Here is an 18,217-nt window from a genome sequence, read left to right as displayed (position 1 = left end):
AGCCCTTATTGCCGCCGGTAGATCTGTCTGAGAGAGCTTCCAGCTCCTAGAAAAAGCCCCATCTCGGAAGGAAACTGCGTTTGGGAAAAAGCAGGCTCGGCGTCGTCAGTGGGGAACGGGAGCTCCACCTCGCTGTTGAGGGACACCGAGACCTGCTCCCTTTGCGCCACAGGGGTAAATCTGGGGCTTGGAGAGGGAGGTGAATGCGTAACTTTTTTCTTCGCACGCTGCGAAATAAGAGTCGATATCCCCCTCTCTTGCTTTCAGTCGCCCTTCCCCGACTCTCCTATCTCCTGTCAAATGCAGCCCCCCCCCCCAGGCGACTCCAAAGCAGCCTCCTCGCCCTCAGATTGCTGCTTTCCGCTACAAGTTCCTTTACTGGGGTTACGAGAAGTTTCGTTTTAAAGGATGCTCTTGCAATGTGCATGCCAGTTAGCCCACTGGTTCACAGTCACTTTTTTCAAGCCTAATTTCCACAGAGGTACCTATTAGTCTGTGCATCAAAAGCACCTGTTTTGCGGCGCCTTAAAGAGTGCCACATTTATGGTGACAGCATGAGCTTTCGCCGACCCGACAAATTTATTCTGCCGGAATAAATGTGTTAGTCTTTATGGTGCCATAGAACTCTTATTTTTAATTAATTGTAATTAATTTCATTCTGAAATGTTGACCAGCTTCTTCTGGTTTTCCCTTTTCCTGGGGATTTTCTTATTCTCACTTTCCACATTAGAATTATTAATCTTTATTTCTTGTTTTCATTCTTTGTTCTCTTACTTGTCTTTCTGTCTTCAACACTATTCTTTCTTCAGGGAAGTGATCCTTGGTGGCCCAACCAAGCCTCTCAGGGAGCTTGAAGACAACACTCTTTTATTTTTAATAAAGTAAAATGACCAGCTTCTGTATTCTTGATGACAACTTTGGTCATGGGTTGCAAGGGTATTCTGCTGCACAGTTCCCCCCTCTCCTCTCTACTGGCACCAGTAAAGTTGCTGCCATCTTGCAGTAGAGGTGTTAGAATAATGGATCCTATGTTCTCTAGCATAAGATACAACATACAACATCCCAAAGAGAAATTTAACATTGAAGTGGGAAATATCTCTGCTTTGTATAAAATAGTTTCAATTTCTTAAAAAGTTTGTCAACAGTTTCACCCCAAAACTTTTAAAACTTACTTTGATTAAAATTTAGCAGGGGCATCAGGGACTCGATACAATGCTTTAGGGTCTTACATGCCATTAATTGACCATTTCTGAAATAAGGTGAATATCTTTCTCGTGGTGCATGTTGGGAATTCAGGGACTCCGCATGTACTTGGACTGAGTAAGGCTATTGCATTTCCCTCTCCTGAAAATATATAATTCAGCTAAATGCACCCCATGTAAATTGCAAGGCAGAATAGGAGCTATTCATTATGCTTGAGGTATCCACATTTCCAGATACATTCCAGCTCTTTTTAAAATGTTATGGATATCACAAACACATCAGTTATAACTATTAATTGTGGATTTAACAATTGGTTGCTTAAGACCACTGGGGACTTTTGAAGTAGATGTATGAGTTTGTCCATTACTGACACGGAATAATCTGCTAGGCATACTTCACTTTCTATTACTTTTGTGTTAGCATTTGTTTTTAATGGTGCTCCAAGTGGTAGGAGGAATCAGCTCTGCTGATGAGCATGACTTAATTGATCCAGTGTAAAGCCAGTATGTGGATCTCTTCCAGAAGATTCAAGAAATCCAAAAGAAATTCATATTAGTTTAGGAATGCTAAAAGACAAACAGGGTGGAATACTATCTCACCAGAAGAAAATAAACAGAAGGTGGCAACAATACACAGAAGAACTATACAGAAGCAATAAGAAGATGACAGACTCCTTTGAAGAGGAATCCTGTGAGGAAGAGCCTGCTATATTAGAAAGTGAAGTGAAAGCCGCTCTGAAAATACAAAGAATATAGCACCTGGAGTAGATAGAATATCAATAAATCCATGCCAAGCTTTAGAGAATGAATTGGTGTGAATCCCAGCTAGAATATGAATGTGAAGTCAAATGGGCCTTTGGAAGTCTGAGCGACAACAAAGCTAGTGGAGGAGACAGTATTTCAGTTGAGCTATTCAAAATCCTAAAAGACGATGCAGTAAAAGTGCTACACTCAATATGCCAGCAAATTTGGAAATTCAACAGTGGCCACAGGAATGGAAAAGGTCAGTTTACATTCTGATCCCAAAGAAGGGCAATGCCAAAGAACGTTCAAACTACCGCAGCATTGCACTCATTTCACATGCTAGCAAAGTTATGCTCAAAATCCTACAAGCTAGGCTCCAGCAGTAAGTGGACCGAGAAATACCAGAAGTACAGGCAGGATTTCGAAGAGGGAGAGGAACTAGAGATCAAATTGCCAACATACGCTGGACCATGGAGAAAGCTAGGGGGTTCCAGAAAAACATCTACTTCTGCTTCATTGACTATGCTAAAGCTTTTGCTTGTGTGGATCACAACAAATTGTGGCAAGTTCTTAAAGAGATGGGAGTACCAGACCATCTTATTTGTCTCTTGAGAAACCTATATGCGGGTCAAGAAGCGACAGTGAGAACTGGACATGGAACCACTGATTGGTTCAAAATTGAGAAAGGAGTTTGGCAAGGCTGTATACTATCGCCCTGCCTATTTAACTAGGGCTAGATGAATCACCAGTTGGAATTAAGGTTGCTGGGAGAAATATCAACCACCTCAGATATGCAGATGATACCACTCTCATGGCAGACAGTGAAGAGGAACTAAAGAGCCTCCTGAAGCGGGTGAAGGAAGAGAGTGCAACAGTTGGCTTGAAAGTCAGCATTAAGAAAACTAAGATCATGACATCTGGTCCTCTCACTTCCTGGCAAATAGATGGGGAAGAAATGGAGGTAGTGACAGATTTTATTTTCCTGGGCTCCAAGATCACTGCAGATGGGGACTGCAGCCAAGAAATTAAAAGACGCTCGCTCCTGGGGAGGAAAGCTATGACAAATCTAGACAGCATACTAAAAAGCAGAGACATCACCCTGCCAACAAAAGTGCGTATAGTCAAGGCTATGGTTTTCCCAGTTGCAATGTATGACTGTGAAAGCTGGACCATAAGGAAGGCTGAGTGCCGAAGGATTGAGGCCTTTGAATTGTGCTGGAGGAGACTCCTGTGAGTCCCTTGGACCGCAAGGCGATCAAACCGGTCAGTCCTAGAGGAGATCAACCCTGACAGCTCTTTAGAAGGCCAGATCCTGAAGATGAAACTCAAATCCTTTGGCCACCTAATGAGAAGGAAGGAGTCCCTGGAGAAGAGCCTAATGCTGGGAACAATAGATGGCAAAAGAAGAAGGGGATGGCAGAGAATGAGGTGGCTAGATGGCGTCACTGAAGCAATTGGTGTGAGCTTAAGTGGACTCCGGGGGATGGTGGAGGACAGGAAGGCCTGGGGGAATGTTGTCCATGGGGTTGCAATGGGTCGGACACAACTTTGCGACTAACAACAACAATGTTTTATAGACTATGGCAATTCTTTGACTGAATGGATCACAGGATACCATGAATGGTCCTGAAAGAAACGGATGTGCCTCAGTTCTTAATTGTCCCGATGCACAACCTGTATCATGGATAAGAAGCTACAGTTAGGACACAATACAGAGAAACAGAACGGTTTCCCATAGGCAAAGGTGTTGGACAAAAATGCATTTTATCTCCCTATCTGTTAGTCTGTACACAGAACATATCATAAGGAAAGAAGGGTTAGGACTAGAGGGAGGAACAGAATTGGTGGAATATACCACAATAATTTAAAATATGCAGATGATATACTACTGGCAGAAAATGGCAATGACTTGGAAGGACTCCTGATAAAAGTGAAAGAAGAAAATACAAAAGCAGAACTGCAGCTGAATATTAAGAAAATAAACATTCAGAAAAATTAGGGTTAGCAGTAATTAGAAGAATTAACCCTAATCAGAAGAACTTTACTGTTAATAATGAAGAAATTGAAATTGTGAAAGATTTCACATACCTAGGCTCAGTCATCGGTTCAAAAGAGTTTCTGAAGAAGACTAAATGATGTAAGAACTAGAGAAGATAATTGAGTGTAAGGATGATTTACTGGAGACCAAAGGCAAGGTTATACACATTACTGCAATCCCAGTTGCAACGTATGGGTGTGAAAGCAGAATAGTGAAGAGAGCTGGCAGGAAGAAAATTGATGGATTCAGAACATGGTGCTGGAGGAGAACTTTGCAAATACCCAGGACTGACAGAAAGACAAACTAGTGGTTCCTAGATCAAATCAAGCCAGAGCTTTCCCTAGTACCAAAAATGACAAAAATGAGGCTGTCATACTTTGGACACATCATGAGAAGGCAAAATTCCCTGGAGAAGATAATTGTGTTAGGGAAAGTTGAAGGCAGAAGACCAAATATGAAATGGATTGAATCCATAAAGGAAGCCACAGCCTTGAACTTGGAAGAGCTGAAATGTCATGGACAGGGCATTTTGGAGGGCTTGCATTAATAGGGTTACCATAAGTTGAAGATGCCTTGATGGCACATAACAACCTCTCTGTACTTCTTTTTTAATGAAAAGCCTGCAGGAGGGATAGGCATCAAAGTTCTTGGTCTACCTAACATAATTTTAAAATAAATTGTATTAATTTTAAAAATACTGAATACAATTAAAAGAAAAATGTACAATAAAATGGAAACATATTGTTAAAATGAAACACTGAAAACAATCAGTGCTGGAACCACTGAATACATGTTAAAAATTCTTTCAAAAATTCTTCCAAAAAGCTCTGTCCCTCTTCCAAAATTGCAATGACTCTTATGAAGATTCAAGTCCTTTCCCTTTTTTAAATACAATAAATGAACCCAAATATAATCAAAATTATTCTTTTTTACACAACCTTTTTCACTTTAATATCACAAGTTAATTTGTCATTAATAGCTATATTCCAAACTTTTCTATACCAATCAATCCTTGATATTCATGTTTTAATTTCCAATTCTTTAGAAAGAATTGGAAATTATTATAATTAATTGTAATTAATTATAATTAATCTTACAGCTGTTAAGTGCATTATTAATTCTTTAATATTCCAACTCCATTATGTTCTATAAAATATTGACAGTAATGCAATCTCAGGACATATTTCACTATTTAAACTTAATATCATACTACTCTCTTTAAAAACTTCTTTCCAAAATTTTATTAAATATTCACATATGATAAAATATTCACACTCCATGACTGCATCTCCAACATATATTGGAATAATTGCTATCTATGTGATTCAACATTACTGGAGTTAGGTGCCATTTCCATACTAATTTATTTAAAAAACTCCTTTATTCTTACTGATATATACTGTAATATCCTCTTAGCCCAGATATTTTCCCTGTCTTCATTACTAATATTCATTCTCAGATCTCTTTCCCATGTTGCTTTAAGTGGATCAAATTGACTCTCATCTTCTAATAATGTAAATTTTACTTAGTGGCTCAGTCACTATTTTTTAGCAGATTAATTGACAAATAAAGCTAATAAGCCATAAAAGGCCCATTTCAGAGGACATGGCAGTACACTGTTGGCTGAGTGCAGCTGTCATTTTGCATATTCAATCCTAAAATAGGCAGTGGATTTTGCAAAGGTTTTTTTTAACTCTCATATACCACATACTTGCTAGGTTTTTACAACATGGTAACCCCCTGAGCAAAGTGCCATCCTTTGACACTGCAGTTTGGCATGGATGAAATAACCTACAAGAACCTGCAAACCAGGTTTACAATTAAATCTTGTCTGCACATTCTGAAGGTGATATATGGGTATATGTGAAGGGAAAAAAAATCTATGCTAAAGACAGGAAAGAGCAGGTAAAGAAAATTACGTTTTTATCCTGGAGGTTCTTTCCAGCAATTAAACCCAGAAGAAGACATAGCTTCTCTAGTACAGATATAATTGTAGCCTTATAGGTTATCTTTGATTGCAATGTGGCCTTCTTGTTGCCACTTGACTGGATTCTTAATTGTTTTCTTTCTGTTCTAATTACATGGAAAAGTGACAGACATGGGGAAAAAATCAGGCTAGAAAGAAATAGTACTTACTTTGTTGAAACTTCAATTTTACAAGACTGATACTTCTTCTGGCTCCCAGAACAACTTCCCTCTGACGGTTTGTGATGAAGTTGCTTAATAATGGAGGAGAGTGAATGGGTGGTGCCTCTCTGTTTAAGTCACATGCCCTTGTAGGTGTGTAGTTCTATTCCATGTTCATATTCTTTGAGCAACTCTAAACCTTCTAGAGTTTTATATTTTGTATATGCTGAATGAAAGAAAAAGCTATCCTGCGAATCTTGCAGGAATTCACAGTTTTTGACAAGAGTTACAACAAATTAACTCTCCATTTTTCAATACTTCATGTTTCTAAAAATAACACCAAGGTAAGTATCACTGATTCACACCCTCATGCCTGGTACATGTCAATTAATTTTATATACCAAAGCAGAAAAGAGAAACAAACTTTCGTAGACTTGCTTAACTGGTCCAGAGGGAGAACATCGACATGGCTATAATTATTTATGGAACATGTCCTTTACAGCTGCATGATTGCATGTGACCCCAGGTCAATGTTAATCGTTCGTTCCTGCACTCTGAAGTATGTCCCATGGCTCTATGCAAAATTATACATAGCTTCAAAAATTTTCCATTAGAATGTTGCCGGAACAATGACCATGATTCATGACTGGACCTTTGCTGAAATTAATTGCAGAATCCTGTGGAAATCTCATTCCTATCTTTCCAGTAAGGTTTATTTGGTAGGATTCAAGAAATTAATGGAACTATAGGAAATACTATTATATGGCTATTGATTTTATTTTGTTAATTTCATGTTCAGCATCATAACAACTAAAGTTAATAAACAATAAAAACCAAGGCATACATTTATTAATTTATTTTGAATTCCCATTCACAAACAGGATCACTTAAGCCAATAGGTAACTTTGTGCTTAACTAGGATGAAGATGGCTGTAGAAAAAGATAATATTTTTTTCATGTACTAAATTTACTTATTCTGGTTTCAGTGCAGGTGAGACCAAAGAAGATAGACCCATCATGGCTGTTCCCATAGCAGTTCTTGATTGTGATCTCTTGCTCTATGGTCGTGGTCATAGGACACTTGACCGCTTCAAATTGGAAGATGTCACGGATGAGTATCTTCTGTCTATGTATGGTTTCCCACGTCAATTTATTTACTATCTGGTGGATCTTCTGGGTGCCAATCTTTCTCGCCCTACCCAGCGATCAAGAGCCATCAGCCCAGAGACACAAATTCTTGCTGCATTAGGTTTTTACACTTCTGGTTCTTTCCAGACTCGCATGGGAGATGCTATTGGCATAAGCCAAGCCTCTATGAGCCGTTGTGTTGCTAACGTTACTGAGGCTCTGGTGGAGAGGGCCTCTCAATTCATTCATTTTCCAGAGGATGAAGTTTCATTGCAGCATCTGAAAGATGACTTTTATGGGTTAGCAGGTATGCCAGGGGTACTAGGACTGGTTGATTGCAACCATGTAGCGATAAAGGCACCCAATGCTGAGGACTTGTCCTATGTCAATCGAAAGGGCCTTCATTCTTTAAACTGCTTGGTGGTGTGTGATGCCAGAGGAACGCTACTAAGTGCAGAAACACACTGGCCAGGCAGTTTGCAGGACTGCATGGTGCTGCAGCAATCAGCCCTGAGGAACCAGTTTGAAGCTGGGATGCACAAAGATGGCTGGCTACTTGGTGAGTTCATTTTAATGGCTGACCTCTCTGAAAGTCTGTTCCAGTAGAATTTCTGTTTGGTTCACTGACATGTAATATATCTATGCCACAAAACTCACTAGAATTTAGTTCTTGCTTTACAAAGATTAAACAATTGAAACTTGAACAAATAAACTTTTATTTCTATTCCCTTTGTTGCAGGGCTGACTTCAGATGTATGTCCAATTTAACTTTCAGCTACTGGTGATTAAACTAGCATCTTTTGCTCATATTTGATTTGGGAATTCTCATTTTTGTTTGGCAGGTGATAGTTCTTTTTTCCTTCGGACTTGGCTGATGACCCCTCTGCATATCCCTGAAACCCCTGCAGAGTACAGATATAACATGGCACATTCAGCCACCCACAATGTAATTGAGCGATCATTCAGGACACTTCGATCCCGTTTCCGCTGTCTGGATGGGACAAAGGGAACCCTGCAATATTCTCCAGAGAAAGCCAGCCACATCATCTTGGCTTGCTGTGTTCTTCATAACATCTCTCTTGAGCATGGATTGGATATATGGTCTTCCTCAACAATGGGACAGATGGAACAGCCAGAGGAAGAATATGAGCATATGGAATCACTTGACTCTGAAGCCTATCGGGTTCGGCAGGAGTTACTGCTCACTCATTTTAGTTAATATGAAGAGACATACCAAGTTGGATTTAAGAAAAAAATGTGGAAGTAAACACAGTAAATCCCAATATCCCTTAGCATTTCATCAGCAGAAAGCAAAGGAGACATGATTATTCACAGGTACTACGAGAACAAACCCACTTGAAATGGTCAATTTGTTTTTGAAGAATATTTTGCAACTAACAGGGTATCTTGGTTTCTTTGTGCATGTTGTGTCTGAGTCCATGAATGCTGAACATATTCAGTACATTCTTATTTTTAATGATCTGCCTTACTAGAGGATAGAGAGGATGATTATCTTGGTAAAATGTTAAATGTGTAAGCATTGTAAGTTGTAATGAAAAGCATATTATGTACGAGATAGTCAGATTCTAAACAGCTGAATTCAGATTGCTAAGCAAAAGTTATTGCAGACTTGACTTAGACATTGTGATAAATTACATAGACATTCCTTTTTTCTGCTACATAATTTACTTCCTTTGTCTGCCTGTATTAATCCAGGAGTAGCTGCATTTGTGAAGGGGAAAGACACAGAATGCTTTGTTTCACCTACAAAATTACAGTATTGGTACTGAAGTATATTTGATTTCTCAAAAGGTATATAAAAGTATTTACAAATGCAAATTCAAAGGGGGGGAGGTTGAAGTGTCTCTGAATAAGAACATTAATTTGAGATGGCAAATATAGATAGGGAAATGAATTCAAAACTGATTGCATTGATTTGAAAAGTAATGAGAATAATATAGATTTAAACTCTATTCTCAGCATAAGAGAGCTTCTTTAGTATTAACATAGGAATCTACAAATTTAAAATGACACATGGGTAATAACAAGAATTGGGAAGAGGAATAGAGGGAAGAATATGCAATTACTTTAGTTGTACATACTTAGGGTAGTTAAGGGAAGTTATTGGAGTGGGTGTTGCTCCAAGGGTTTTATGGGAAAGGGGGTGCTGAAGAGTGATTTGATATTTAAACTTAGGGAAATAACTTTGGATAATCACATTCAAGTATCATCTACTATTTCTCATGAACATTTTTTCCATTGTAAAAGGCTTAACCCATTCTAGGGCCTCCTGAACTTTTGGGCCTTGGTAAGTACCCACCTTTTAAATTACATTTTTATACTTTTCTGCCAAAGCACTGAAGGTTTTTTACAACTTAAAATAATGGCTTGCTGTTTACAATATATTTTTCACATTGTTAAGACACTATAATTACTTGATAGTCTGAGAACTGAGGAGATAAATACCAAATCTGGATGAAAGTACATGATTATTTGTCATCATAATACAGAAATTTCAGCTTCCAGGCTGTAGGACTCATTGCACATTTCCCATGAAACAAATACTGATAAAATAGTGGATATGATTTCAACTTTAAAGTGTGGGGAAGGTTCTGTATTAGATAATAAAAACAATGTGTTTGGTCCTGTGTTACTGATACATAGATAGGAACAGGAAAAGGAAGAACAGGTTGGTGGTCTGCTTTGTGGTCCAGTTAAGACATAGTAAAATACACATCTTTAAGTGAAAGTTCTTATGGGTTAGTTTCCTTATTTTATTATGGTCTAGCTTGAGGTCTACAGTTTGAATGCCTTGGTAACTGGCTCCCCTTCCCCTACACAGAAATTGAAACACAGTCAAACACTATGTATGAAAATTAACGAATAAAAATAGTATCAACAAACCCATAACTATAATATACCATAAGTTTTAAGCAACACACTTCCTTCCAATTAGATGTGTCAATATGACTTGGAATCCTTTAGCCTTAGTCATGGGTAAACCAGCAATGCAGACTGTTAATGTATGCAGAAGAAAGGCGTATTTTATTGGTCCCTGCATTTGATATGCATCATGCTGCACCCAATGAAGTATGTGTTAATTGATGTTAGATCACTCAGTATCAGAGAACTGAACAGGCAAGGATTGTGTCAAACATATCCCAAAATGCATTTTATTTATTTTGTCTAATAGAATTAAATGGAAGTTATTGAGGATTGCAATGGAAGTTATTTACATTGTCTGTCCACCTCATCTGCACAGCTCTGCCCTGAGTTTTCTTCCCTGATTATGATAGCTAGAGTGATGTGTTTTAATTGTTTGCTGCTCACATTGCTGATTATAGTTTATTTTGCCATTTTATGATGTTTTATTGTAAGCTATAATAAACATAAAGTGATATACGATCAAATGTCTGTTGTCATTATTATACTGGGCAGAGTGGAGGATGAGTCCGTATATTGTATCAGAGAAAGTACAGCAGTATATTCTGGAAGATCACTGAAGGGGAGGCAAAATCTGACTCATTTACCTAGTGACTTCAGTTTCTTTAGAGCAGGGGTCCTCAAACTTTTTCAACAGGGGGCCAGTTGACAGGTACCGTCAAGCGGCTGCCATTCTTCTCCCTGCAGCAGGGAGAGGCGGGAGATGCCCCCTCAGCCAGCTGAGGCCCTGTCCCTCGCCTCCACTTGCCTTGGAAAGAAGCCCTTCCCTCCCTCCTTGTGGCCCTCTCCCAGCTGGGGAGCCACCTGCGCTCACCTCTCCGGCCCCCCCCCCCCCCGCTCCTGCTCCCATTCCCTCCCGCTCCCTCCCTCTCCATGTGAGCCATGTCCCTCCTTCTTCATCATACCCGACCAGCATGGCCAATGGAAGTTGTAGTCCAACTCATCTGGACAGTACCAGTTTTGGCAAGGTTGCACTAAAATATGGTAGTCATTAGCTCTGCATCCAAATACAGCCATTGTGTATTGTGGGAATTGTTCTGGGCTGACTTGCTTCAAATACTAAGAGTGGCATTAACAGTATTTATCCTTAGTATTTTTGCTTCATTCTTTGTAAATGCCAGTTGCAGTCATCAGCTGCATTATGCAAAATACTATATTTAGTGCCTTGGTTGTGTTGTAGCTATGTCCCTTAAATATGGACATGCTCTTCCCCACCTCATCTTGGGCTTCTGCTGCAGCCCGAGGGAGTGGAGCAAACATTTTTTAATTTTTTAATTAATTTTAAATCTTAATTTTAATTAATTTTATTTTAATTAATTTTGATTAATTTAAATTTTAATTAATTTAATTTTAAATTAAATTTTAATTAATTTTAATATGCAGTGTGCATAGGAATTTGTTCATATTTTTTTCAAGCTATAGTCTGCCTCCCCCAACAGTCTGAGGGACAGTGAACTGTCAATTGTATGGCTTTCTGAACATTGTTGGAAGCTATTTCTGACCATGGAAATGTCTTTTGAGTTTAGAGCTCGGGCTCTGATATTGGAGAGGCTCTTCCCACCCTTGTAGCCAGCATGGTTCTTTCCACACTGCCTGAGCTCTGAAGATGATAGTCTTTGGAGCTAGTATGGGAAGGAGAGGAGTGTGGTGCTGCCATCTGTTCAGTAATCTTGAAGGTGCCTCTGAGTCTTCTTGTGGAGGACAGGAAAATAATTCAGATGACCAAAATTAACTAAGTGTGTTGCAAGATGAGGGGAATATGGAGACATTCCAAGCTTCTGTGCTTCTCCTGACTTTCACTGGATGCCTCTAATCTTCCAAATTCAGAGGTTTATGGGAAGCCACATTGGGTGGTTTCCTTAGTAGTGCTAGACACTACTGGGTAATAAAGTTATTGAAAACTGGGAACTAATTATGCAGAAGAGAAGAAAAACTCTGAAGTCATTTGTAGAAAAATTGACTCCATATTCCAAATTTAGTTTTCAACTATGCAAAGTAATTGTGTAACAATAATTGCATACTATAATTACATTTTCAAACAAGCAATAGCAATTATTATTACAACTATTATTGCTATTATAGTCCTAGCAATAATACTAAGACTATGTGCTGCTGCAATACCAAATGAATGTATCACTTGTCAATTTATCAGGCTACTGTTAAACAACCATGCCAATCCATGCTAAACTCAGAAATCAGACTAAGGCAAAACTGATTAGGAATGAGTGGCAATATTTTATTTATTTCTTTATTTATGGATTTATATCCTGCCTTTTTCCTACAAAGGGCTCAAGGCAGCTTACATCATTTCTCCTCCTCCATCTTATCCCCACAACAACAACCCTGTGAGGTAGGTTGGGCTGAGAGTCTGTGACTGGCCCAAAGTCACCCAGTTGGCTCCATGGCTGAGTGGGGACTCGAACTCGGATCGTCTGAGTCCCAGTCCCACGCTCTTAACCACTACACCACACTGGCTCAATATGAAACTCATCTGCATATAAAGCAGATTGTTGTTTAAGCAGCTAATACAGGATCTTAAACGCCCATCCTTAATATCTGTGTTGTAATTAGAATGCATACGTTCCTGGTGAGATCATGGCAGAGCTTTTAATGACTGTGAGTGCTAAGAATATGGAAAATTATATAAAGAAAAAACAAATTGTAAATTGAGGCAAGATCCTCCATACCAAATTTTCAGAACAGATTATGTCATATTCTTTGTATTTAAGACCATTCCTCACATGTGGCTTTGTAACTGCTTGGATGATTGACAAAAGGAGTACAGCTGTCTAAATGATCATTTGTTAAGATTACACACATCTATTGCACTGCAAACATACCATTTGTTTTTTTTTTTTGGACATATAATCCTGTCCTCTGAATGTTGAGAAGCTATATTCAACAGCTGATATCTGACATATAGAAATTATAAAATATAGTTAATAATAATAATAGACATTGTCTAATTACAAGCACTGCTAATTACTTGTAATTTGAATATGTGACCTCAGGATATAAGTGCTTGTATTTACCTAACTCCAAATGATTTTTCACTATTATTTTAGTGCTTGGGTACGTTTCATTTATTTATTTTGTTCCTTCCCTCCTTAAAGTAGCCTTGTTGCTGCTACATGCATGAAAATGTATGAGTGTATGATTTGATTCAATTCACTGTTGCTACTACATTTATAAGTGGGATATGTTCAGACGTCAGGATACATCAGAAAATGTTAAGAGCCTCAGGAGTGTTGGACTACACTTTGGGAGATCCTGCACACCCATCAAGTTCAGAGTAGTTTTGGGCCACTCACTATTTTTCAAGCAGGCTACACTACCTCACAGGATTGTTTTGAGGATAACAAAGGCAGAAAAAAACAGGCATGCCATCTTTACCATTAGCTCATTGGAGGAAAAGTTTCCAGAAGGTAATCATGGACAGCCATCTGTGAGGGGTGGTTTAACTTGGAGTCCTGCACTGAGCAGGGGGTTGGACCCGATGGTCTTCTGGCTCCTTCCAGATCTACTGTTCTATGATTCTAAATTCCAGTGCAATACTATACACATGCATTCTGTCAGAAATAACTTATTGACTTCAGTGGGACTTAAGCTAAGGAAAATATGTATAGGCTGACAACTTCGGTTGCTTTAGAGTACAGTCTTAGCTTGTTTAGGGAGTTGCAGGATTTGGTTCTGTCTAAATGTGTATAGGAATGCACACTGAAATTCCACAAGATGTGAAAATGTATGTCTGTGAAATAGGCCCTGTTTCTGATATAAATGTACAGTGCCTCTTAGAGAGCTGGTCACTTGGCATTCTACTGGGCAAACTGGATTATTTTTCTCTGAACTGATCTCACTTTGTCCTTCAAAATGTGTACAAAACCTTGAACCCTTTTTTTGAATAGGATGACTGATTTTAACCAGATTTTCTAATTTTCTTACTGACTTCAGAAAGAAAGGCTGCTGTGTGGACACACCATCAGTCTCTACTAAAGGGTTGGCTTTTACTGAACAGAAATCTGCCAAAAAAAAAAAAAAAAAAGGAATCCTTCTGTCCTTCTAGAGCTTTTGTATGTAGTATCTATTTGAAAATCAGGCCATCCCCTCTGCAATAAACTTGGAGTAGGCTTTGCGATCTAGGACTCCACTTGTTTGAATAAGATGGTCTGTTGGAATTCCTCTTATGGTTGTGATGGTTAACCTTAAAAAATTAAGACCATCTGTCTTGTCCTCCATTCTGTTCACCCAGTGGCAGACCAAACAGCTACCCACAGGATCCTGCAAGCAGGCTGAATGCAACAGCACCATCCCATCCAAGATCCCAAGCAATTAGTGTATATAGATATGCCTCTGATACCGGGTATAGCATATAGCCAGTTGGACTAGTGGTCATTACCCATAGCTTTCTCGTTCATAAATTTGCCCAGTCCCTTTTTAAAGCCATCCAAATTGGTGGCCATCACTGTCTTTTGTGGAGGTGAATGCCATTGTTTCCCCATGGGCTGTGTGAAGTACTTCCTTTTATTGCCCACCTATTAGTTTTATGGGATGACCTTGGGATTTAGTATTATGGAAGAGGAAGAAAAATGTCTCCTTCCCCATTTTCTCCACATAACACCTGAATTTGAACACCTCTTTTATGTCTTCTTTTGCATCTTTTTTCTAAACCTCAGCTGTTCACTGATACCGCTCTGCCTTTATTTCTTATTTTCCTAAATAAATTCCTGTTATGTTTGAGCATTTAGCTGAGGGTTTTATTTTTTTAAGAATTTCTTCCTGAACTCTCCCCCTACGTGAAAGACCAAATGGTTACAAAGATGTTTGTTCCTAGGCTTTGAGAGAGAAAGTACAAAGCATCTTTCTTTCCACTTGTTCCAAGGCCTGGGCTGAAAAGGAAACCTTGGCAAAATGGCTCGACACTCCCCTCAGCAGTTGGCCAGACTAGGGTCTGCATGAGGATCATTCCGACTTCTGGCAGCCTATCAGAAATTCTTTTGCCAGGGAATCCCTATCAAGGGTGTACCAGGAGAAAAAGTTATCCCCCCGCCCCCCACCTTTGGCTTCATTACAGTGCCATAGTATAGAGTGAAGTCTTCCCTTGAACTTTAAGACAATTAAAGGCTTGGGGCAAATAGAGGACGCGAAAGAAGCAAGGCCAAATATTAGCCTCGAGAAGCCTCAGCTAGCCGGCAGGGTTCGCCATAGAATCCCGCCTTCTTTTCCCTTTCCACGCCCACTTAAACACGAGGACTAACTGATCTCTGCGTTCCATTCGTTAACTCTACTTCACTTTTTTTGCCACTGTCGTTCGATCGGCTTGGCGCTCGTCCGTGGAGGCTCCTGAAATCGAAGTGCTAGGCGCTCGACTAGGCAACCCTGGTCTTGGTAGTAACACCGAGCGGCAGCGGCGATAGAAGCTGCAGTGGGAGACGAAGGCGGAGAAAGATTGCCGTCAGATCGGGTTGTTGCCCCCCCCCCCTTCCTCTGGACCAGGCCCCGACCTATTCGGCACCCGTTGCCCCACACCGCTGCGGTCCTTTTCACGACCCGTGTGTGCAAGGCCTTGATCACTCCCTGCCTCAGGTAGGCTCCGGGCCTAGAGGCGCTGGGCCTGTAGTCTTTGGGGGTTGCCAGGTCCTCTCAAGCCGGCGGGAAGAGGCAGCAGCGACGACCCTCGAGGGGTTGGGGCGGCCGACAGGGGAGTCCGCGGCGAAGAGTGAGCCGTGTGGAGTAAGTAGGGCCTGTTCCTCTACCCCGCCCGACTGGTCAGGAACTTCGAGTACCTCGTCCTTCTGCCGAAGAGGCTTCCTGGTTGTTGTCGCAAGCCCGCTCTCTTCTTTGGAGAACCGGCTTCCCACGGTCTCTGCATTGCCGGCCTTTCTGGTACCCGCGCAGCGAGATTCGTAGGCCCACCCGCTGGTGTTTCCGAGGTCACCCGAATAGAAGGCCTGTTTAGAAGGACAGAGATAGTTTGTCTCTGCTCCTCTGCCAGCTTAGTTTGATTTTTAAAGAGCATTTTCTATTTCTTTTCGCGCACATAAACATTGTCGCAAAGTTTTTTTTCTCACAGTCCTTCCTTTCTCTCTCTCTCTCTCTCTTTCTCTTGTGATTTCCTTTTTCTCTTCAGAGTCCGAGAGATGGGGTTGAGATACCAGTGCTCTAGTCCAAAATATAGTTACATCGCAGTCGTCACACGCTTACCTGGGAGTAAACGTCATTGAAAAGAGCGGGGCTTACTTCTGAGTAAACATGCATGGATTGCACTGATGGAGGCATCTGTATGGGGAATGTCGATTATTTCGGATTCCACGAATAATTCATTTAAGAGTAAGGTTGCAGTCCTATGCATCTTTTTTTTTTTGGGTGAATTAAGGCCCTTTGAAAACTGTGAATTACTTCTGAGTAAGTGTGCTGAAGATTGCCCTGTAACTCTGAGATTTGTGTTTTGAAATATGCATATATATGTGTTGATCAGTGTAAGAGAATAAATATAAGGAAAAACTAGTATGATGGATTATTTTATGTGGACACATATACACAGCAGAAACAGACCAAGCACATTCAAGCATGCATGTTTTCCTTTAGCTTTAACATTTATCTATTAGAAAATGCTCCCTAAATTGACATGTTATGACAAGTTGGAAAGAAAGATAAGGTTTACTTTGCAATCTTAGGATAAATTCTCTTAAAATTGCATTTCTTGGCTGTCACTCTCTCTTCGATTGTTATTTTATTGTGCAGGACATGTGATGGTATCAGTGGTTGAAGCATTCTGGCTCCTATATAGGAGCTGCTGCCTTTGTTAAGGAAAAGGACTATTTTACCAGAAAGAACCATTGTATTTTTTGTTGATATAATATTGCAGTTTCTCCTCATCCAATATTAAACCCAATCTTACAATCAGTATTGTATCATAGAAGGTTAAGTGAATATTTTGGTTTGGGCCCAGATTTAGGCTGGATCATCTGCAGTAGCACAAGGGGACTTCCCTGCCCTCTTTTTTTCCCATGGGGCTCTAGCCCCCTAAAAGACTACATAGCTCAGTAGATTCAGCTCATCCTCTTTGTGGATGGAAAAGCAGTGTCCCTTCTGGGGTCTCTCTTACTGCTACCTCTCCTTTTTTTAGTACCATAGGAATGACTGTACCTTGCATCGAGGCTTTAGCTGGACATTCAAATCACCAGCAGGGCTTTCACCTCTAGGTGCTTTAGAAGATCAACAAGCAAATGTCTGATTTCGAAAGTGCTGTATTCTACCTCAGTAGTGGGTAATGAAAAATTTACAGTGCTTTTTAATTTATACATTGTTTTGAATATCATGCATGATTTAAAAAAATGTCATTTAAGGTACACAAGACATTCCCTGCACCCCCATCTTAAAAGCTTTTTTCTATTTGCAGTCTATGCCTGCCTCTGTGAGTTTGATGTAGCATTATAAGAAAGTAACTGGGATCATGCAGAGGGAAATGTGGTTAATGGTCACTTTATAAGATTGTATGGTAAGCCCTTTGTTTTTGGGCACCATATTAAAAATACATATTGGGGAGTTGTATGTAATTATTAAAAGGATATATAGTTTGTAAATTTTTCTTTTTTGTAAGCTCGTAAAAATATTCCTAAGAATGTTCTTAAAACTAAGTCCTGGCAATCTTTCTTTAGGTGGCATGTCCAGAATGGGTCTGAATCAATTAAATGTGATGAGGGTTGTGAGCCATGCATTGTTTTTTTCTGTATGTGGAAGAAGATATACAGTTGTGTTTCCTCATATTTCTTAGAGCTCTATTTAATCTTTCACACTAGCAGTGTTTTCTTTGCATGTCATTTGAATAGATATTAAAAGGACATTACAAATTTGTGAATTAGGGTGTGGGTGGGTGTGCCCACATATGGGCACACTGTACCTTGAAATTTGCTCATCAGCTTAGCAAATAGCATTTATTCATTATGGTTGTTGAATTTTCTCAAGGTTATGGTACTGTTCTGCACTGTGATAAGGAACAAGTGGGTGGTGGGAACAAAGACGTAGAGTAGATCAT

The 18,217-nt window shown here is 39.7% G+C and overlaps 2 protein-coding genes across 9 annotated transcripts in view; both read left to right on the top strand.

Annotated features, from left to right (window-relative positions):
- The first annotated feature begins 88 nt into the window (after positions 1-88).
- On the top strand, positions 89-10,649 carry HARBI1 (harbinger transposase derived 1). Of its 3 annotated transcripts, none has more exons than XR_006415285.1 (4): positions 89-174; positions 7,098-7,798; positions 8,082-8,574; positions 8,956-10,649. XR_006415285.1 is itself a non-coding variant. In XM_044435897.1 (3 exons), the coding sequence occupies exons 2-3, from the start codon at positions 7,129-7,131 to the stop codon at positions 8,456-8,458; spliced, it is 1,047 nt and encodes a 348-aa protein (XP_044291832.1). In that variant the 5' UTR covers positions 89-174; positions 7,098-7,128; the 3' UTR covers positions 8,459-10,649. The 3 variants fall into 3 exon arrangements, 1 of the variants encoding a protein (XP_044291832.1); XR_006415284.1 differs by having other exon boundaries at positions 8,082-9,051; positions 9,508-10,649; XM_044435897.1 differs by having other exon boundaries at positions 8,082-10,649.
- Positions 10,650-15,534: 4,885 nt separating this feature from the next.
- AMBRA1 (autophagy and beclin 1 regulator 1) overlaps positions 15,535-18,217 on the top strand; it is a 271,815-nt gene continuing 269,132 nt past the window's right edge. The window contains exons 1-2 of one of the 6 annotated variants that reach the window (XM_044435880.1): positions 15,535-15,765; positions 16,310-16,509. The gene's annotated coding sequence lies outside the window, so the exon portion shown is untranslated. The other 5 variants (XM_044435885.1, XM_044435886.1, XM_044435881.1 and 2 more) reach the window with 5 other exon arrangements.

Source organism: Varanus komodoensis, unplaced genomic scaffold (assembly GCF_004798865.1).
Source record: "Varanus komodoensis strain SLA01 unplaced genomic scaffold, ASM479886v1 scaffold3, whole genome shotgun sequence".
NCBI classification, from domain to species: domain Eukaryota; kingdom Metazoa; phylum Chordata; class Lepidosauria; order Squamata; family Varanidae; genus Varanus; species Varanus komodoensis.
This window is presented reverse-complemented; position numbering and strand designations above follow the sequence as displayed.

Bases quoted from the DNA above. Each gene is read 5' to 3' on its own strand.
- HARBI1 (XM_044435897.1), top strand. From the start codon at position 7,129: ATGGCTGTTCCCATAGCAGTTCTTGATTGTGATCTCTTGCTCTATGGT. The intron at 7,799-8,081 runs GTGAGTTCATTT...TTTGTTTGGCAG, and splicing joins CAAAGATGGCTGGCTACTTG to GTGATAGTTCTTTTTTCCTT.